Genomic DNA, 23,087 nt, shown 5'->3' with positions numbered 1-23,087 from the left:
ATACATTCACTGAGTGAATATTATGAAAGTAAAATATATATTTCTCGCTAGAAATGTCATCAAAACGCATTTTTATGCAGAAACTAACTATAAATATTGATTTTATTCACTAAAAAATAAGAAATGTCCGTCATGTTTTTTTTTTATTCAGTCCGCAAATGACGACGAAAAGCATTCTGGGAAATTTTTCTGTCCCTAGATCAACTAGTGAGCATCCGAAAACACTCGATCCGTAGGGACAGATTCAGACACTACACTAGTTTTCTTCACCCCCCCTAGGTGGAAGGAGGAATTGGGACACCACTACCCTCACGGGAACGCGCTAAATTTAGGGGTAGGACTGAAAATCCCAATACACCCCCTACTTTCTTTCAATAGCCCTAAAAATGAAGCCACAGATTTTAGGGCACTTGAAATCTTCCCAGGTCTGTCCCAATACTCCCCCTACTCCTACTTTCAGCACCACCCCTAACATCAGGAAGCTGAGAGCTAAAAGCTGTTTTAATTTCAGCTGTAGCGCTGTTAATATGCCACTTTATTAAGTTTTAATATTTTTTCAGTCGTAAAAGTAACCGTTAAGATCCCCAACCTGGGCTCAGTTTATCCAAATAACGCCTGTTAAGAAATTTGATCTGATGTTTTAGGAGATGAGAAGAGCCGCCGGCTCGGAGCAGCAGCAGCTGTTACCATGGTAACAGCAGCAGCAGCAGCTCACGTACAGACGTGATCGCCAGGTCAACCTGCGCCGTCGTCCCGGGGAGAAACCTGCAGCTCTGTGGAGAATTACCTCTGGCTGAAATAAATCATTTAGGAAGATAGATGTTGGTTTAATAGATGAAATCTAACAGTTGTAGCTACGCCTGTTAGGAAATTTGCTCCGAAAATTTCGGTATTCCTGCCTGCCGGCTCCGGAGCTGATTTATGGTTCCGCGTTTAATCGACGCAGAGCCTACGGCGTAGGGCACGCGTCGCCGCGTAACCTACGCCGTAGGTTCTGCGTTGGTGTAACGCGGAACCATAAATCAGCCTTTATTCTGGCGAGGTTTGAAAAAGACAAGCGAGTGATTATATACATTCACTGAGTGAATATTATGAAAGTAAAATATATATTTCTCGCTAGAAATGTCATCAAAACGCATTTTTATGCAGAAACTAACTATAAATATTGATTTTATTCACTAAAAAATAAGAAATGTCCGTCATGTTTTTTTTTTATTCAGTCCGCAAATGACGACGAAAAGCATTCTGGGAACTTTTTTGGTCCCTAGATCAACTAGTGAGCACAGGGCAGTTGCTAGGAATTCTGGGCCCCCTTAAAGAATATTGCCGTGGGCCCTTTTTTTTATTACTGTAACAACAACAGATCTAACAAAACTTTCTTTGTTGTTTTTGGCTACTCAAATGTGGCACTAACACATCTTTACAAGACCACATTGAATACATCATGATAACATAACGGACGTTCATTTGATGCTCATAATTACTGATTAGGCTTGAATGTGTCATAATACAATCCACTGCAGACAGAGACAGTCACTGTAGTAGCAAAGTTATTAGTAACGTTCAGTTAGCGACTTTTTTTTATTCATGACTGGTCCAGTCAATAACAAAAATAAATATAACCATAAATGTACAGGACTGTCTCAGAAAATTTGAATATTGTGATAAAGTCCTTTATTTTCTGTAATGCAAACACGTCATACATTCTGGATTAATTACAAATCAACTGAAATATTTCAAGCCTTTTATTATTTTAATATTGCTGATCATGGCTTACAGCTTAAGAAAACTCAAATATCCTATCTCAAAAAATTAGAATATTCTGGGAATCTTAATCTTAAACTGTAAGCCATAATCATAAATATTAAAATAATAAAAGGCTTGCAATATTTCAGTTGATTTGTAATGAATCCATAATGGATGACATTTTAGTTTTTTTTTTTTTTTTTTTTTTAAATTGCATTAGAGAAAACAAAGGACTTTATCACAATATTCTAATTTTCTGAGACAGTCCTGTAAACTTGCTTGCGTGGTTGTGCTTGAACCACTTCCAAATATCCATCGTTACTTTGTGTTAATGGAGCAGCAGAGAGCAGCGTCTTGCTGGTGCAGGAAACGGCTGGACGCAGATCAGTGACGGACACTAAAGGCTGATTTATGGTTCTGCGTTGCACCAACGCAGAGCATACGGCGTAGGATACGCAGGGACGCAAACGTACGGTACGCGTCGCCGTGTGCACTACGCTGTCGATTTAACGCGGAACCATAAATCAGGTTTAACGCGCGCACATTTGTCAGTTTTCTTTTCGTCTTTTGAACTGAGCATGCAAACACATAAACTGAGGGTGCAATGCCTATGCACACTCGTAGAAGTGGACCTGGTTTCAACTGCATTGCACACTCTAGCCCACTTTTACTCTCACCATTCTTGGAGAAGAACAGTTTTATGTCCTGGGCCCCTGCTCTGCTGCTCTTATTTCGGGCCTCCTTTTCTAACCTTTTCTGGTGCCTGGATTTGTGCTTTTTGGGGGGCATGATAGCTTTCCACCATCTAGCTACTGCACATCTAGTCCAGCTGTGCTGTCCATGGATCTATAATATTAACGGTGCTCTCACGTTAGCGCAGCATGCTGCTCACTCGCACAGAGCTGGGTGGACCAAACCATTTGTAAGAAGGGAAGGGGCAAAGGGAATTATCAAAGTGATTTAAATTAGAGAATATTGTGTGACTGGTGGCTCTGTTTGAATTTGGATTCATTAGTATGAGTATATATTGTGTATTGTGTATGCATAATATTTTTTTCATAGGTCACTGGGGGGGCCATGTGTGGGCCCTTGTGGGCTGTGGGCCCTTTTTTGCACCACCTTTCCCCCCTATACGACGGCGCTGGACCGACGTAGCAGCTCGCTCGGTCAGTAATAAAGCTATCGTTAACCACAATACATGACAGTAACCATGGCAACCAAACTCAATATGGACATAGATACGGCATAAAATTTGCAAAGAAAACAAATCCTGATCAGCAAGAGTAGGGTACGGAGTAGGGTACGCCGTACCCTACTCCGTACCCTACGCCGTAGGGTGCGCGTCGCCGCGTACCCTACGGCGTAGCCTCTGTGTCGGTGTAATGCAGTAAACGGTGGTCCAGAGCAGAGAGCATTTATTTAATAAATAGCTTGGAGAACAGATGCTGGATCATCTGTAGTTCTGTAGTGAACAAAAGGCGCACGTCAGAGCAGATTTGTTGTTGTTTTGGAGCAGAATGTGACGTTCGAAAACGCAAAACTCCGGTTGTGTGTGTCTACACGCATCTACATAAACGGAGTTTTCAAAAATCTTCACTTTGCCCGGAGTTTTTTTAAACATTCGTTTATTTGCGTTTTTTTTTTTTTAATATTTTTTTATCCCCGATTTCTTTACCCATTTCTTCACCCAGTGCTCCTACCTAAGTGACAGTCCTGGGCATTGCCATCCTCTACCAACCCCGGGAGTTCCTGCACAGAGCTCAGGTCTCCTCCTTAACCTGAGGAGCAGCAGCATCTTTTCACCAGACAGGATGAGGTTTCTCCGGCCGCACGTAGCGCGTGGAAGGATCACGTTATTCCGGCCGGATCCTCCTCACCCCATCTGTTCCCCGGTTGGCCAGAGGGGGCAGTAGAGCCCAGGACTGCTGCATTTTTTTGTGAGGGTAGCTCCCATTAGCTACCCAGGGGAACACGGGGAGAACATGCAAACTCCACACAGAAAGATCCTTTCTCCAACCCCACCCATGGTGTGGGCACTGAAGTCATGGGAGAACTAACACGCACTTCAGCACCCACAGCGTCCCCGGCGGGAATCGAACCCAGGACCTTCTTGCTGTGAGACCGCTGCACTGCCAGCTGCGCCACCCTCTTATTTGCGTTTTCATGTGGATAACAGGTCCAAACGTAGGAAAATATCTTCGGTTTAGCAGATACCCGGCTACGTGTAGACGGGGTCTTAGTGTACCACTTTAGAATTCCTGACACTCATTTAGACTTGTCTACTGCCGTTAAACTTTTACCGTTAAAGACCGAAGTGCGGATGTTTACAAGGTCTCGGTGAGACGCCTTCAAAATAAAAGCAATAAATATCGGTCTCCTTAATATAAAACCAATAAAATAAAAGCCTGGCTCCAAACAACGACAATGAGAAAACAAATACAAAAACACATTTACAGAAATACCGTACTCATATTATAGGTCATTTACACTCTGTATTGCTGAGAAAAAACTAGTTTTCCGTTTTTACCGGACTAAAGTTGAATAATGGTTCTAGTCTGTCTCTACTCTCCCACGTTAGTCCAGCCCTCTCCGAGGTTCTCTGGTCCAGCTCTCGGGAAAACCACCGGAGTTCTGAGGAACGTCTGGCAGCTCTGGGATTACGTTGCTTTTTTTTTTTTGTGATCAAATTTTTTTTTTTTTTTTTTTCCTTTTTCTGAGAAAAAAACAAACATGTATTTGATATTTTTAACAAACAAGCAACAATACATGACAACAACAAATTAATAGATAAATGTAATTATTTGCACCTTGAATTTGCACAGTTCATAACTCTACATAAACAATATCCACATAAGATAGAACCTGTGCATGCAGGGCCGCCGCAAGGGGTGTGCGAACCGTGCCACCGCACGGGGCCTCGCGCTATGGGCCGTAACCTCAGTTTTTCCAAAACTATTTTTCTGGATTTCCAGCTGTAGGGTTCTTTATTACACTACAGGTATGAGCAGGGCAGTTGCTAGGAATTCTGGGCCCCCTTAAAGAATATTGCCGTGGGCCCCTTTTTTTATTGCTGTAACAACAACAGATCTAACAAAACTTGTTTTGTTGTTTTTGGCTACTCAAATGTCGCACTAACACATCTTTACAAGACCACATTGAATACATCATGATAACGTAACAGACGTTCATTTGATGCTCATAATTACTGATTAGGCTAAAAAAATAATTACTGATTAGGCTTGAATGCGTCATAATACAATCCACTGCAGACAGAGACAGTCACTGTAGTAGCAACGTTATTAGTAACGTTCAGTTAGTGACTTTCTTTATTCCTGACTGGTCCAGTCCTGAGTGTAGCCCAGCCAGATGAGCTAGTAGCTGCAGCTGTGGCTCATCAAGGTAAGATAATAGTTTTAACCAGGGCCGGTTGTAGAAAATGATGACTAGGCTGCATCTCAGATCAGAGGGGGTGCACATGCCTGGCACCTTATTCAACACTAAATTATGCATTTTCCCATAATTTCAAGCGGAATGATACTAGCAAAACAAGAATATTTAAAGTGTATTTTAAATGCTTTATTGCAGCAATATTGCTGCAGAACAAAGAAAATGCTACATTTAGTCTGGGCTACCTCACCCATCAGACTAGCAACAGATGTTTCTTATCCTGAAAATAAAACATAGAAATTCAAACTAATTTTATCTATACAGCTCAAAACCATCACTAAACATGACAGTCATTTCAAGTGGAATGATACCAGTCAAACAATAATATTTAAAAGTGTCTTTCGAGTGCATTTTTGCAGCAATATCACTGCAGAACAAAGAAAATGCTACATTTAGTCTGGGCTACCTCACCCATCAGACAATCTAGCAACAGAAAATAAAACATAGCAACAAAAATAAATATAACCATAAATATACAGGACTGTCTCAGCCAATTTGAATATTGTGATAAAGTCCTTTATTTTCTATAATGCAAAAACGTCATACATTCTGGATTCATTAAAAATCAACTGAAATATTGCAAGCCTTTTATTATTTTAATATTGCTGATCATGGCTTACAGCTTAAGAAAACTCAAATATCCTATCTAAAAAAATTTGAATATTCTGGGAATCTTAATCTTAAACTGTAAACCATAATCAGCAATATTTAAATAATAAAAGGCTTGCAATATTTCAGTTGATTTGTAATGAATCCAGAATGGATTACATTTTTGTTTTTTTTAAATTGCATTACAGAAAATAAAGGACTTTATCACAATATTCAAATTTTCTGAGACAGTCCTGTAAACTTTCTTGCGTCGTTGTGCTTGAACCACTTCTGAATATCCATGTTAGTTTGTGTTAACGGAGCAGCAGAAAGCAGCGTCTCGCTGGTGCAGGAAACTGCTGGAAGCAGATGAGTGACGGACACTGGCAGATTTATGGTTCCGCGTTGCACCAACGCAGAACTTACGGCGTAGGGTACGCGGGGACGCGAACGTACAGTGCGCGTCGCCGCGTACTTACGCCGTCGCTTTAACGCGGAACCATAAATCAGGCGCTCGCATTTGTCAGTTTTCTTTTCGTCTTTTCAACTGAGCATGCAAACAAACACATAAACTGAAGAACAGTTTTATGTCCTGGGCCCCTGCTCTGCTGCTCTTATTTCGGGCCACCTTTTCTAACCTTTTCTGGTTCCCGGATGTGTGCTTTTTGGGGAGCATGATGATAGCTTTCCACCATCCAGCTGTCTACACATCTAGTCCAGTCTCACGTTAGCGCAGCATGCTGCTCACTCGCACAGAGCTGGGTGGACCAAACCATTTGTAAGAAGGGAAGGGGCAAAGGGAAATATCGAAGTGATTTAAATTACAGAATATTGTGTGACTGGTGGCTCTGTTTGAATTTGGATTAATTAGTATGACTATATATTGTGTATTATGTATGTATAATCATTTTTTCATAGGTTACTGGGGGCCCTGTGTGGGCCCTTGTGGGCTGTGGGCCCTTATAATTGTCACCACCTTTCCCCCCTATACGACGGCGCTGAGTGAGCATCCGAAAACACTTGATCCGTAGGGACAGATTCAGACACTACACTAGTTTTCTCCACTACCCCTAGGTGGAAAGAGGAATTGGGAACCACTACCCTCACGGGAAGGCGCTAAATTTAGGGGTAGGACTGAAAATCCCAATACACCCCCTACTTTCTTTCAATAGCCCTAAAAATGAAGCCACAGATTTTAGGGCACTTGAAATCTTCCCAGGTCTGTCCCAATGCTCCCACTACTCCTACTTTCAGCACCACCCCTAAAATCAGGAAGCTGAGAGCCAAAAGCTGTTTTAATTTCAGCTGTAGCTGGTAATATGCCACTTTATTAAGTTTTAATATTTTTTCAGTCGTAAAAGTAACCGTTAAGATTCCCAACCTGGGCTCAGTTTATCCAAATAACGCCTGTTAAGAAATTTGATCTGATGTTTTAGGAGATGAGAAGAGCCGCCGGCTCGGAGCAGCAGCAGCTGTTACCATGGTAACAGCAGCAGCAGCAGCTCACGTACAGACGTGATCGCCAGGTCAACCTGCGCCGTCGTCCCGGGGAGAAACCTGCAGCTCTGTGGAGAATTACCACTGGCTGAAATAAATCATTTAGGAAGATGTTGGTTTAATAGATGAAATCTAACAGTTGTAGCTACGCCTGTTAGGAAATTTGCTCCGAAAATTTCGGTATTCCTGCCTGCCGGCTCCGGCGCTGATTTATGGTTCCGCGTTTAATCGACGCAGAGCCTACGGCGTAGGGTACGGCGTACGGCGCGCGTCGCCGCGTAACCTACGCCGTAGGTTCTGCGTTGGTGTAACGCAGGACCATAAATCAGCCTTTATTCTGGCGAGGTTTGAAAAAGACAAGCGAGTGATCATATACATTCACTGAGTGAATATTATGAAAGTAAAATATATATTTCTCGCTAGAAATGTCATCAAAACGCATTTTTATGCAGAAACTAACTATAAATATTGATTTTATTCACTAAAAAATAAGAAATGTCCGTCATGTTTTTTTTTTATTCAGTCCGCAAATGACGACGAAAAGCATTCTGGGAACTTTTTTGGTCCCTAGATCAACTAGTGAGCATCCGAAAACACTCGATCCGTAGGGACAGATTCAGACACTACACTAGTTTTCTCCACTACACTAGGTGGAAGGAGGAATTGGGACACCACTACCCTCACGGGAACGGTAACATTTAGGGGTAGGACTGAAAAGTAGGACTAGGGGGGGGATTGGGACTGGACCTTTGTCTTTGGGTCGAGCTGTACGGAGGAGAACCAGGGCCATGAGGAGAAAAATATTGGAGAGGGGAAGATTGTTTTTTATTTTGCACTTGAGAAAAAAGTTGAAATGTCTAGAAAAAAGTTGAAATGTTGAGAAAAAAGTTGAAATGTTGAGAAAAAAGTCGAAATGTTGAGATTAATGTTGAAGTAAAATTTCGGACACCGTCCCCTCAGTGACCCAGTTTAGGACCGGTTCTGGGCCAAATGACCCAGAACCGGTCCTGAACTGGGTCACCGGGTTGGTTTCCAGCAGCAGCAGAACCGGCCGGAGGGGAAACATTCCCCTGAAAACATTCCTGACCTACATGTTATTGTTCCGAGGCATCGGGTCGGTGTCGGCCGGGGGCCCCGGGGGGGGCCCGGGGTTCTGGGGGCCCGGCCCGGTCCGATGGGGACTGGACTCAGCGGTGACACTGACTCGTTTTCATACAGTCAATTTTTAAAGCCGGAATATCAGCAATAACCCGGTTTTGCACGGCCATGTAAACACAAGGAGATGCTGTTTCAGTTATTAATTATTCTCCTTCAACAATTATTAATAATTTTATTTTATTTATTTATTTATTTAATTTGCACAACATGAATGTATACATAAACATGACATGATAATTCATTTCCAGAGGAAAGATAACAGGTAGTGGTTGTGCACGTGAGGACAGAAACCCTAGGGGGGCTTATGCAAGGACCTCGCCGTTTACAGGACATTACATGACTTGTTTATTATTAGAAAGTAAAACTAGAACAGAAAGAAAAACAAAATAAACAGCAAAAGAAGACAAACAAGAAAAAAACAATCAACAAGCAGAGTAAATAGAAATAACTGCAGAATGTTAAAATACTAATACAATAAAAGTGAATACTAAAACAGAGAGAACGAGACAAAAGATTGGCAATAATTATTATTAATTGGCACCATGGATACAGGATAACCCTGTTAGCTCAGCATGGAAACGCACTATTCCCAATGTTTCAGGAACCAGAATATTGACCTTAAACCGTATTTGCCTGATGTAAACATTATCAGTGACCTGTTGCTGGGTTCTGTCCCGGTCCAGGTTCTCTACATGGCCTCCTTCTTCTACACCCTCAACTACGTGTGGAACCTCTACAAGGCAACCAGGGAGAAGTTCTACAGCTGTTCTACAGGATACTCGGTCCAGGTAGGAACCACAACCAGAACCAGACCCAGACTAGACCCAGAACCAGACCCAGACTAGAACCAGAACCAGAACCAGAACCAGAACCAGAACCAGAACTAGAACCAGAACCAGAACCAGACTAGAACCAGACCAGTTCTACAGCTGTTCTACAGGATACTCGGTCCAGGTAGGAACCAGAACCAGAACCAGAACCAGAATCAGAACCAGAACTAGAACCAGAACCAGAACTAGAACCAGAACCAGAACCAGAACCAGAACCAGAACCAGAACCAGAACTAGAACCAGAACCAGAACCAGAACCAGACCCAGACCCAGAACCAGACCCAGACTAGAACCAGAACCAGAACCAGAACAACATCCAGGAACCAGACCCATACTAGAACCAGAACCAGAACCAGAACCAGACATGCATGTAACATGTAATCTAGAACATTAAAACATCCATCTACATCAGGGATCAGCAACCCGCGGCTCTTTAGCGCCGCCCTAGTGGCTCCTGGAGCTTTTTCACAAATGTTTGACCTTTTTTTCTTCTTTTTTTTCCTTTTAATCTTCTTTTTCCTTTTTTTTCCTTTTTTTCTTATTTTTTTTTTCAATTTTCTTCTCTTTTTTTCTTTTTTTCTTTTTTCCTTTCCTTTTTAATCTCGACATTTCGATTTTTTCCCGAAATTTTGACTTTTCTTGGCATTTCAACTTTTTTCTCGAAGTGCATAATGAAAAAATAAATCTTCCCCCAGTTATAACTAATATAGAAACATGCAGCATGTCCAAGAACCAGAACCACATCTAAAACATCATGAAAACCGTCTAACCCAGCGGTCGGCAACCCAACATGTTTTAGATCCATATTGGACCAAAAACACAAAAAACTAATATTTCTGGAGCCGCAAAAAATGAAAAGTCTTGTATCAGAATTAGAATGAAGACACAGCCTTCAGTTTGGCGCCCCCTGCTGGTAAAAACGCAAAATTTAAACTACATATTTTGGTCAACTAACATGACTAAGCATAAATTACATAGAAACACCAGCAAAAATATATATAAAAAAAAAAGTAATTTAAAGTAATTTAAAGTAATTAAAGTAATTAAAAACTTCATATTGTTCGGTTTTTATACGTTTTAAGGATTTAAAGTAATTAAAAACTTCATATTGTTTAGTTTTTATATATTTTAAGGATTTGTTTTTTTTTAAATGTTTTAATTTTTTTTTTAATTGTAGTTTTCAATTTGTTAATATGTGAATTATTCAAGTTTAATCCACTTTTCTTTGTAAATTCTTTCATTTAATCAGAATTTAAATGACATATTGACCCAAATACATGTAACAAACATGACTCAGCATAAATTACACAGAAACACCAGCAACAATATTAAAACAAAAAATTAAAATAAAAAAGGATTTAATCCGGATTTAAAGTAATTAAACCTTAACATTGTTTAGTTTTTACCTATTTTAAGGATTAGATGTTTTTGTTTTTTTGAATCCTCTTTTCTCCTCAGTTATTTTTCTCTTTTTCCCTTTGTTGGTTTGTTTCCAGCTGGTGGAAACACGTAGCTATGACGCAGAACTACGGAAGAGAACCAGGGTTAGGGAGGAGAAAGATAATAGTTTAGAGGAGGAAGATTTTTTTTTCATTATGCAAAAGTCAAAATTTTGTGAATAAAGTTGTCATTTTGAGAAAAAAGGCAAAATTTCGACTTCATTCTTGAAATTGTATTTCAACATTACTCTCGAAATTTTGACTTTTTTCTCGACATTTTGACTTTTTTCTTGACATTTAAACTTATATCTCGACATTTCGACTTTTTTCTCGAAGTGCACAATTAAAAAATAATCTTCCCCTCTCAGATATTTTTTTTTTCCTGCCTGGCCCTGATACTCTTCTGTACAAATCTTTGTTAACAGAAATGTTGAAATGTAATATTTATTATTACAGAAAACATTAAGAATGTTTGTGTCATGTTTTCCTACAGAAACCACATTAAAACCAAAAATATATTTCCCTCCCCGTCTATTTCCTTTTTCAAACATTTTTGAAGAAGCTCCAGGAGCCACTAGGGCGGCGCTAAAGAGTTTAAATGGTTGCTGATCCCTGGACTAGAACATCCATACCACCACGTAGAGCAAAGAACAGTTGTGTTTTGATTGAGTTTAGATACTTTTTTCAGACATTTTTCTGTGTCCAGTTCTCCAACAGAGTTAGCACGGCGGCTAAAGTCACGGCGCTGCTGTCATGGTGAGTTCTGGTCCCACCGGATCGGTCCAGTCTCACCTGTACCGACAGGTGACGGAGGTGACGGTGCTGACGGTGTCTTTTCTCCGTGTTTCCAGCCTGCTGCCGGTTCTGCTCATGACACCCGTGTTCATCCAAGGAAACGTTAGCCACTGCCAGGCTAACCTGAGCCAGCCCTACAGGTGAGGACACACCTGGACATACAAACACACACACCTGGACATACCCACCTGGACACACACACACCTCAATAATCACAATCACAGTCGTCATAGCAACAACAGCAATATCAATACAATAATTATCATCAACAATAATCTAACAATAACAATTAAAGCTGCAGCAGCGATGAACGGGCCCTCGCGTGTGCAATTTTCAGCAACAAAGATCAAGTACTCAAAACTAAGTCCGATGAACCACCACGACTCTTTATGTCAAACCATTCAAAAGTTATTGCAGAAAGTAGGAACTATCAAATATGGACCAATCAGATGAAGGGGGGGTGCGCTTTTTGGCGTCTAGCATCGCCACGGTAACACTTTTGAAAGAGAAAAGTAATGCGTGGTGTCGCAGGATGGAGACGCACATTTTGATGTATAACACACCTGGGTGCACGTTACAGTTCGGGCCGTATTAACTGTAGAAGGAATGGCATAAATTGCGCCAAAATTACACGATTAATTCAAAACAAAGTTGTGACATGATACAGGTTTGTACCGATTTTCGTGCATGTACGTCAAACCGTATTGTGGGGCTTGAGACACAAAGTTTTCTAGGGGGCGCTGTTGAGCCGTTAGGCCACGCCCATTAACGCAAACCATTAAATATCACATTTTTCGCATCAAAATGAGCATAGTTGAAGATCTCAAAAAGCGTAATAGCTAGCATGATGATACTAAAATATGTTGTAGTACAACGCGTCCCGGGTTTTTCAACGTACAATGTCTGTACGATAAACCGTTGCCTAGCAACAAGCATCAAAAATAAAATTGATTTTTTTTTTTAAATTGAAAGTTAAAAATCGCAAAAATCGTAATAACTAGCATGATGAGGTTGTACGGTCCTTTAGCGCCAATCGGGCCGAGTGTGAAAGTTTGAACGATGTCTCTATGATAAAGTTCGGCCGAGTAGCCGCTCGCGTTGCCACGGTAACACTTTTGACTGAGAAAAGTAATGCCCATCGAGGCAACGATGGAGACGCATCTAACGATGTATGACATGCATGGTTGCACGTTCCAGTTCGGGCCGCATTAACGGAAGAAAAAGCGTGCCGAATAATAATAATAACTAGACAATTTCCTCGCAGAAATTTCGAGAGTGCCGCGGCGGACTGCTGCCCATTTGTGTACTCTGCTTCATTTTGCAAGCAATAAATGTGAAGGACTCACATATCGGCCAATCAGAAGAAGGGGCGGGGCTAATTTGCACCAATGAAGGTCAAGGACTCAATACCGAGTCCTATGACACCACCCTCTCTATGTCAAACCATCAAAAGTTATTGGACTATAACATATCAGCCAATCAGAAGAGGGGGCGAGGCTAATTTATATATTTATATATACAATAATAATAATAATAATAATATATATATATATATATATATATATATATATATATATATATATATATATATATATATATATATATATATATATAAATAAAAATATATACATATATATATACCATGAACCGGTTCCCAGCAGGACTGGGGATCGGCTAAGGTCAAAAGGTCAGGGTTCAGATTTCTCCATTATCCAGGTTAAAGTATATGAAGTCTGTACTAGGGCTGAACGATATGGACAAAATTTCATATCTCGATATTCATGCCAGATATCTCGATATCGATACGATACGATATGACTTCGGTTCGGTGAAAACCAAGCATTTTTCAGAAAAATAAAAACATCAGAAATCAAAAGAGTGCAGTTTTATTGATTAGAACTCACTGCCAGTCATCAACATTAACATAAAGTCACTCAATAATAAATAATAATCAAAATATTTTACTGTAGCTCCGCTTTAACGATAAATAACCAATGCAGTTAGAGTTAGAGTTCAGTACATGTTATTGATTATTGATTGGACGCTGCAGCTGAACGGACTGTCACAACAATCACTGCAGTTTCATGACGGAGTGAAGACAGATTACAGATTAAACTCATGTTTCACTCCCAGGTTTCATATTTGATTTATTTTCTGTTTCAACAATTAAATATCTAAAAATGTTAACTTTCAATCTGATCAACAAAAGAACCAGAAACAACTTTCTTCATTTAATACTGCGCATGTGCAATCCCCCCATTTGTCCAATCCTTGTTTTTCAGTAGGCCTATCCTCCAACGAATAGGAAATAGAGAAAAGAGTTTTCCACTCGCTGTTTTAATTCCCAATTTCGATTTTCAAACACATCAATGAATTTTTTATTATCAAAACAAAAGATGGGGAACGGATTATTTTGGTTTATTTCTCTATTTTTATTTTGTAATTTCAAAACAAACGCATCGCCTGCGAAATACACGTCGCAACTTTCACCAAGCACGACTTGCACAACACCTCGCTCTGGTCGACATCATCCTTTCTAAATCCAAAATACCTCCAAATAATGGAGGATGATTTATGTTTTAGCACAAAATTAGATTCTGCACCGCCACCGGCCGCATTATCCTCCGCACTCGTCTCTTTTCTTCCGTTTGGATTTCTCCGCTCTTCTCCGCTCTCCTGTGTGTGTGGCTGTGTGCTTCTCACGTCTCCCTCCCTCCCACCCTCCTATGTTTGTCATTGGTTGGCTTCAGCTGTCGATCAACAGCAAGCATGAAATAAGCTTTGTGGTTGGCTGGCCGTAGTGGTGCGTTCAAGGGCAATCTTAAAAGTAGTGTTTATGGAGACTGCTCGAGCTGTACAAGCAGGGCGAGCGGAAATATATTGTTTATATCGTTGCTTTTCCGTTATTAATGTCTTGAATGTTCATATCTCGATATAGATACGATAACGGTATATCGTTCAGCCCTAGTCTGTACTGACTCAGTTATGTGACCAGTTCTGGCTGAATGAGTCAACAGCTGAGCTCTGGTTGCCCCGGCAACAAGAACCTCGACTTTAGAACATTCCGGGTTGGCTGTGAAAAAAACCCAGATTTTGCCTTCTGACAAGCTCTCAAATAACTCTGATTTGTGAGAAAACCGTAGCTCCTAGCAGAAAAACAAAGACATCGTGAGAGACACAGAACCCGGCAGATTCTGATTCCAATTCCTTAAAATGTGTTAGTAACGGCAGTGCGAAAACAAAGTGAGATTCTTTTGAAGAAAACTTTTGATTACATTACAGTCAATGGGGACTGAGGCAGGAATTTGCGCCGCTTTAGCCTCCCCCGTTAAAATTTTGTGCATAGCCCGCCTGTCAAAGTCACATTTTATGAATCCCAACATCTATGTCTACATTCTGACCAAAAATTATCTGTCCAGCTTTCACGGTTTGGCCGTGAGCTCGAGTTACACATAAAAATTAAGGTCATTTTTTTAATGTCCCTCCCACTCTAAAAAAATAGAGCTACACTCTGGATTTGACAAAAAAGTGATTTCCAGTCCTCGCTTGAGTGCTCATATCATGAAAAGTGTACATCTTAGGAACAAACAGTTTCAGGTTTGGAGAGAGAAGAGAAGTTTTCCTCCGTTTTGAAGTTTGAATGACATTTCTACGTGCAAGTATGAGAAAGATACGTGACTCAGAAAAAAGGTGAATTTTTTTTTTTTTTTTTACCTCCTTCCACCCACAGTGTGACATTTTGCCCCATTCACTTACATGGGAAAATCTCCCCATTAGTTTGGAAATTTGGAAATGTTTTTGCACTTCGTGCGAAAACTATTTGTGCCATCGCTCTGAAAATCCACAGGACTGTAGTTAAATTCACGGCCTACAACTTTCTAAATTGGTTCAGAATTTTTCGAGTAACCGTGTGCGAGTGGTGAGGCCCCAAAGTTCTCCCAATGCGTTCCGGATGGCGCTAAAAGTGCACCAATTGCTAATAAAATTCATCCCCTCGATTCTTTTTTTCTCAAAGCTGCGGGACTAGTTACGCGCCGAAGTTTATACGGAAGAATAGATAATAAGCCTGTGCAATAATAAGAGTGCTCCTCCATTGCTATTACATAGCTGCGGAGGAGGAGTGCCTTGTGGCGCAGCCGTGGCACTAAGAAGAAGCAAAGGGAAACTTTTTCTGTATACTAATATATCGCCTTCATTTTTCAGGTTTTCTCGGGCATGTTTTATTTTTTGGGGATTTTTTTTTCCACATCAGAGCGGGGTCATGCTGTACACCCGCTGGTGCGCAGTGGGACTTTTGAGACTTTAGCTTGTTAGCAAAATGCTAGCAACATTGCCCTTTGGGCCATTCTGGACGATTGCAATATGTTCATGCCACTAAAAATGTCATGTTCCAACCCTGTATGGGGTTGTGGTTGGAGCCTCCTGCTGGCTGCAGGAGTCGGTACGTCTGTAAAGTCTCCAGGTGTTTTCTGACCCGTGTCCGGTTCTGTTCCGGTCCAGGTGTTTTCTGACCCGTGTCCGGTTCTGTTCCGACCCGGTCCAGGTGTTTTCTGACCTGTGTCCGGTTCTGTTCCGGTCCAGGTGTTTTCTGACCCGTGTCCGGTTCTGTTCCGACCCGGTCCAGGTGTTTTCTGACCCGTGTCCTTGGTTCTGACCCGGTCCAGGTGTTTTCTGACCCGTGTCCTTGGTTCTGACCCGGTCCAGGTGTCTGCTGATGCTAACCGGAGCTTTGTACCGAACCACCGAGCCGCAGCAGCTGAGCCGAACCTGCAGCTTCCTGCACACCTACCACATCCTGGTGTTCCTGGGGAGTTTCCTGCTCACGCTGGTGGGAATCACGGTGAGAGGGGCGGGGCTGCAGGGAGGGGGCGGGGCTATATGCATGGGGCGGGGCTACAGGGAGGGGGCGGGGCTGCAGGGGGCGTGGCTACAGGGATGGGGCGGGGCTACAGGGGGCGGGGCTACGGGCATAGACATAAATACGTAGACGCCTCATAGACTGACGCTACCTATTGGAGCTGACATTCAGCGCCATAGACATATAAACGTAGACGCCGCATCGAGTGTTCTCTCCCACTGCTGTGATACGTCACCGTCGCCGCCATGTTGGATGTTCAAGACTGTAAACTAATACAAGTAAATGGACTTATTTTCATAAAGCACCTTTCTACAAAGAAATGTACGTTTTACGTCTCATTTATTCATTCACACACGCACTAATATACTTGGAAACAGTTAGGACCAAATATAATATATTTAATTTTCTCAGATGGTAAAAATAAGAACTTTATTGATCCCACATAGGAGTAATTCATGTTATATCAGCTATAGAGAACAAAACTATATATATCCCCCTCACAAAAATAAGAAAAATAGAGAAACATATTTTCTCATCAACAAAACAAATTTTTCAAATAACAAAATAACATATTTGAACCTTTTTAAAGATTTTTTTCAGTTATTTTATTGTCTGAAAAATGGTTCAAATGTTTTTTTATTGTCTGAAAAATGGTTCACATATGTTAAATTAAAATTTGTTGATGAGAAAATATGTTTCTCTATTCTTATTTTTGTGAGGGGGATATATATAGTTTTGTTCTCTATAGCTGATATAACATGAATTACTCCTATGTGGGATCAATAAAGTTCTTATTTTTGCCATCTGAGAAAATTAAATATATTATATTTGGTGCCTAACTGTTTCCAAGTATATTAGTGCGTGTGTGAATGAATAAATGAGACGTAAAACGTACATTTCTTTGTAGAAAGGCGCTTTATGAAAATAAGTCCATTTACTTGTATTAGTTTACAGCGCAGTCTTGAACATCCAATATGGCGGCGACGCTGACGTACGGCTCAGCGCTCGATGGGGCGTCTACGTTTTTATGTCTATGTTCACCGCAGTCGCCATCTTGGATGGGTCTCCAACGCCTCCAGTGTATTTATTTCTACTGAGAAAGGTTTTATCCCCGACTACAATCATCCATAACTCCCCAAATTTTTACCCCATTTTCACACGGTTTGGTTTGTTACAAACGGCAGAGATTTAGTTATGATACAGGACGCTGTCACATATTAAAAATACGTACTTTTATGCTGAAAGACTTTGTATTATGCTCTTTAACAAAGACATATGGTATGGCATATTGATAAATGTATAAATTAATTAATTGTATATTTTAATAAAGAAACAAGTTTGATTGTTCATTTGAATTTATTTATAGTTGCAACAAAACCCTCCCGTCTAATAGCAACCTCCCATCGCCTCCTCAAGCCTGTATCACTGGGAAACCTTTAAAATGTGAAGAAGAAAAAACACCAGCAAGAGACGATGAGAGAGAGAGAGTTCCAGTTCCTGCTGTGATAACGTTACACGTCAGTAACGTTAGTTACGATGATATAATATTAGAAATGGTAAAATAGCCTAAATTATTGTTCAATCTTACTTGTGAAAGGTAAATCCCACGTGATCTCGTTTCAATACTGTGCCGGTTATTAGGGGTGGGCAAAAATATCGATATGGCAATATATCGCGATACTTTTCCAGCCCATTCAATATCGATATTCAAAATTTGAATATCGATTTTTTTTTTTTTTTTTTTTTTTTATCCCCGATTTTTTTCCCATTCTATCCCCCAGTGCTCCTACCTAAGTGACAGTCCTGGGCATTGCCACTCTCTACCAACCCTGGGAGGGCCCTGCACTGAGCTCAGGTTTTATTTCATTTTATAATTTATTTTTTATATAACACAATTGCCTGTCCTTAAAAAATGAAAAATAATGGACAGAGGTTTATTTATTTATGGATTTATATCTATACTGACTGATCACTGTGCCTGTCCTTGGTTTTAGTTCCATCTTTCTTGTGTTTATTATCATTTGCCACATAATTAAAGCAACCTCATACTAAATTTAATGTTAATTTCATATGATGTAAATAGTATGAAAAACATATACAAATATGTTGTAAATTTAGCTTGTATAGTTATAATAAAACATTGTTTTGACTCAGTTTGTCCCATGAATTGTCACTATAATCTGATGAACGTGCAACTCGGATTTTAAGATCCATCACTATCATCTGATCTACATATTTATACAACTGGGATTTTAAGATGTGTAATGCATTTTTACATTTTTCGGTGAACTATGTAGAATATAATAATCGGGATATCGCATAATCGGGATATCGCAATGTGTATCGTATCGTGGCTCAAGTATCGTGATACGTATCGTATCGTGAGGTCCTTCCCAATACCCACCCCTATCGGTTATTGCAACTGTAAGCTAGTTGCTCGCTCTCCGGGGACTCTGGTTGTCTCTGGCGCTAGCCTGGATGCTAGCCTGGAGTGAGGAGACCCATCCAATATGGCGGTGACGCTGGATTACGTTCCAGCATGTAATGAGGCGTCTACGTTTATATGTCTATGGTTTCAGGGGACAGGAAGGGGCGTGGCTTCAGGTCCTAACCGTCTCTTCCCCCCCCAGGTTCTGGTGCTAAAGGCCCGCTGCATCTACCGGCGCGCGGTGGCGTCCAGCGGTTACCTCGGCAACGAGCAGCGTGCCGTGTTCCGGCTGATGGACCGACGGATGATCCTGTACCCGCTGGTGTTCCTGCTGTGCTGGGGCCCAGGTCCGAGCCCCGCCCTGATCCAGATCCAGGACCGCAGCATTAGCACCGTTAGCGGTGTTAGCGGCGTTAGCGGTGCTAACGGTGCTAACTGGTGTCTGTTTCCTCCTCAGCGGTGACCCTGGCGTTCCTCAGGGTGGCGGCGCCGGCGGCGGGACACGGCGGGCTGGGGGTCGTCCTCTACATCTCTCAGGTCAGTTCTTCTTCTTCTTCTTCTTCTTCTTCTTCTTCTTCTTCTTCTTCTTCTTCTTCTTCTTCTTCTTCTTCTTCTTCTTCTTCTTCTTCTTCTTCTTCTTCTTCTTCTTCTTCTTCTTCTTCTTCTTCTTCTTCTTCTTCTTCTTCTTCTTCTTCTTCTTCTTCTTCTTCTGTCGTGGACTTTAACATCCAACTAGATCAGGGAGGTCTGAAGTCTCTGAGACGTAAAGTTCCTTTCGTCAACGAAAGTTAAGACTGAATATCGTCGTCAACAAACTTTTATGTGTCGCAGAAAAAAAAAAGGAAAAGACGGGGAGAAATGCGGAAAAATAAATATGTTGTAAACTTAAATTAAAGTCTTCTGTATCTGGAATGAATGTATTCTTGAGTCTATAAGGTAAAGATAATATAATGATAGGATAACCTTGTTTGAATTGTAAAATGGGTTTGGATAAATACAATCTTTGACTAAAACTAGACTAAAATGGACAATTCTGACTAAAATAAGACTAAAATGCTCTGACTTTTAGTCGACTGAAACTTGACGACTAAAAGGAGAATGAACGTGACTAAAACTAATAAAAACTAAAATGATAGCTTTACCCAGGGTTACCAAAGAGTTTCATAATGTTTTTTCATCTTATTTATTTATTTATTTCACTTAGAGTGATTGGCAGTTATTTGAAGATGATTGAAATAATAAATTATTGGTTTTAAAAAATAAATAACTTATTTTAATCAGAAAATGCCATGACAGTTCATGCAGCACAAAAAAAAGGAAATACCAGCTGAGCAGCAGTTGACAAACAGCTGACTGATTTTGATAAATATCAAAAGAGAAAACCTGGAACAGATCACCCTCCTGGCTGGCTCGCCAACATTTCTGTAGCAGACTTAAATTAGCTTTAGAATAGGATGAATAAATAAGAAATAAAAACAACCCAAATTTGGACCAGTGTCTCAGAAGAAGGAGTTCGCTCGGGAGGAAAAGGAACAAAACAAACGCGTTGTTTTTATTTTAAAAGGGTATTTACAGGATTTATTCTTTGCTCACTGTACTCAGATTTAAAAAGTAGCAAACAGTAAATAAACAAATGTGGCATTTATTAGCATACAATCAAAAAGTGAAAGGTGCAGCAGAATGAGGTAGATATGATTAGATTATTGGGAGGTGCATTGTTACAGCCAATGATTGTGATATTATAATTACTGTTATTATCAGGGCCTGAGCACTGACAGTGCGAAGGCCCTATTGTATCTGTAGGAATTCTCGTTCTTGTTTTCTGCGTTTTTACTCTTCCGACGAAATGAAGGCCTTTTTACCCCTTAAACGTGCCCTAAAAGTCACCAAATTTTGTACGCCAGGCCTGGCGAAAAACGTGATATTATAAAATTTGATACTCAAGCCCGACAATACGGTTTGAGGTACATGCACTATTATTATTATTCCGCGCGCTTTGTTCGTCCGTTAATGCTGCCCGAACCGCAACTTGCACCCATGCATGCCATATATCGTTGGATGCGTCTCCATCGTGGCCTCGATGGGTGTTTTCTCAGTCAAAAGTGTCACCGTGGCAACGCTAGATGCCAAAAAGCAAAAAAAAAAGGCGAAAATTTGGACGCTTATTGCTCGGCCGAACTTTATTATAGAGACATCGTTCAAATTTACAAACACTTGGCCCGATTGGCCCTAAAGGACCATACAACCTCATCATGCTACGTATTACCGTTTTTGCGATATTTAACTTTCAATTAAAAAAAAATTCCATTTTATTTTGGACGCTTGTTGCTAGGCAACGGTTTATTGTACAGACATCATTACGACATGACGCGTTGCACTACAACATATTTTAGTCTCATCATGCTAGCTATTACGGTTTTTGAAATATTCAACTATGCTCATTTTGATGCGATAAATGTGATATTTAATGGTTTGCATTAATGGGCGTGGCCTAACGGCTCAACAGCGCCCCCTAGAAAACTTTGTTCCTCAAGCCCCACGATACGGTTTGACGTACATGCACGAAAATCGCTACACACCTGTATCATGGCACAACTTAAAGAAAAGTCTCTTGGAGCCATGACCCAAACTGAACAGGAATTTTGAACATTTTGAATTTAATCGCGTAATTTTGGCGCAATTAATGCCATTCCTTCGGCAGTTACGTTTTTTTTGTGTTTGCTTTGTTTTGTTTTCTTCTCTTCTCTTTTAAATTGTTGTCTTTTACATGTACAAATAAAGACCAGATCAGGTCTAACTCTCCTCCCCCCCCAGGCCTTCACCTCGGCCTCCCAGGGATTCCTCAACTGCCTGGTGTTCGGCTGGACCCGGGCCGGGCTGCGTCGGGCCGGCAGGACGGCCCTGCGGCGGGACGTGGACACCCAGACCCCCCTGCTGAGGAACCAGCAGGTGGGGGGGTACCGGGCCCTGAGGACCCTCACCTGAGGACCTGAGGACCTGAGGACCCTCACCTGAGGACCTACCGGGCCCTGAGGACCCTCACCTGAGGACCCTCACCTGAGGCCCTGAGGAACCAGCAGGTGGGGGGGTACCGGGCCCTGAGGACCCTCACCTGAGGACCTGAGGACCCACCGGGCCCTGAGGAACGTCACACTGAGGCCCCGTCTCCACGTATCAAAACACTGGTGTTTTCATGCGTTTTGTTTGTTCGTTTACACGAAAACGAAGCTCAAAGTCTCCAAAAACCATAATTCCTGAAAACTCCGGCCAAAGTGTAGATTTTTAAAACCTCCGTCTTCACGTTTGCTTGTAAACGGAGAGAAACGGACATTTATTCTTCAGAACGTCACATTATGAGACAGAAACGTCACCAGCGTCATGAGTGACACCTGTGGTTACAATTAGTTTGTAACCGTCAATATTTTCTTGTATTTTACCTGTTTTATATTCTAACGTCACACTTAAAAGTAACTCCACTTCTCTGTCACTCCAAACCAAACACTCTGGTTCATCTTGGAAGTAACTGGAAGTTACTCGTGTCATTTGTTGATGTTTTTTTCCAGGATTCTGATTGGCTAGCATGACTTTATCTTCTCGTTACACTGCCCCCTGTAGGTTTGGCTGCTCATAGCACCTTAACAGATATTTATGCAGGTTCCTGGAAATGATGGCATTTTTATAAACGTAGAGGGGGAAATATCCGTTTTTGAGAAATTTTGAGAAAAAAGTCGAGAAAAAGTCGAAATTTTGAGAAAAAAGTTGAAATGTCGAGAAAAAGTCAAAATTTTAAGAAAAAAATCGAGAAAAAGTCGAAATTTTGCGAAAAAAGTTGAAATTTTGCGAAAAAAGTTGAGAAAAAAGTCGAAATATTGAGAAAAAGACGAAATTTTGAGAAAAAAAGTGGAAATTTTGAGAAAAAAGTTGAGAAAAAAGAAAAAAGACTTTATCTTCTCGTTACACTGCCCCCTGTAGGTTTGGCTGCTCATAGCACCTTAACAGATATTTATGTGTAAATGATGGTATTTTTCAAAGCGTATGGGGGGAAATATCCGTTTTTGTAAATACCCGCTCTGTGGAAACGTGGCCTGAGAGCAGGGGGAACCCCCCCGCCCCCCCCTCACCTCCGGCCCTGAACCGCCGAGGCCAGAAAAGAGGAAGAGGAAGAACGGGGGGGTTTACAGACGGAGGAAGAGCGACGGAGAAAACAGGATCTGAAGAAGCTTCAGTCAGTCAGAGACGACGGAGCTGCAGGTGGAGGAGACAGACGGCTGATGTAGAACTGCTAACAGTTATTATTATTA

General features: G+C 41.1%; 1 protein-coding gene across 1 annotated transcript in view; it reads left to right on the top strand.

Moving 5' to 3' along the window:
- Positions 1 to 23,087, top strand: part of tmem116 (transmembrane protein 116) — a 35,323-nt gene extending 12,236 nt beyond the window's left edge. Inside the window, exons 5-11 of the mRNA XM_061718129.1 lie at positions 9,120 to 9,224; positions 11,412 to 11,461; positions 11,557 to 11,640; positions 16,205 to 16,340; positions 18,989 to 19,133; positions 19,244 to 19,323; positions 21,601 to 23,087. Coding sequence (XP_061574113.1) covers positions 9,120 to 9,224; positions 11,412 to 11,461; positions 11,557 to 11,640; positions 16,205 to 16,340; positions 18,989 to 19,133; positions 19,244 to 19,323; positions 21,601 to 21,771 — 771 coding nt within the window. The 3' untranslated portion in view covers positions 21,772 to 23,087. The remainder of the gene's footprint in view (positions 1 to 9,119; positions 9,225 to 11,411; positions 11,462 to 11,556; positions 11,641 to 16,204; positions 16,341 to 18,988; positions 19,134 to 19,243; positions 19,324 to 21,600) is intronic.

The sequence above is a fragment of the Cololabis saira genome, chromosome 3 (assembly GCF_033807715.1).
Source record: "Cololabis saira isolate AMF1-May2022 chromosome 3, fColSai1.1, whole genome shotgun sequence".
In the NCBI taxonomy this organism is placed as follows: domain Eukaryota; kingdom Metazoa; phylum Chordata; class Actinopteri; order Beloniformes; family Belonidae; genus Cololabis; species Cololabis saira.
Note: the sequence above shows the minus strand (reverse complement) of the source record. Positions and strands in the feature narration are given on the sequence as shown.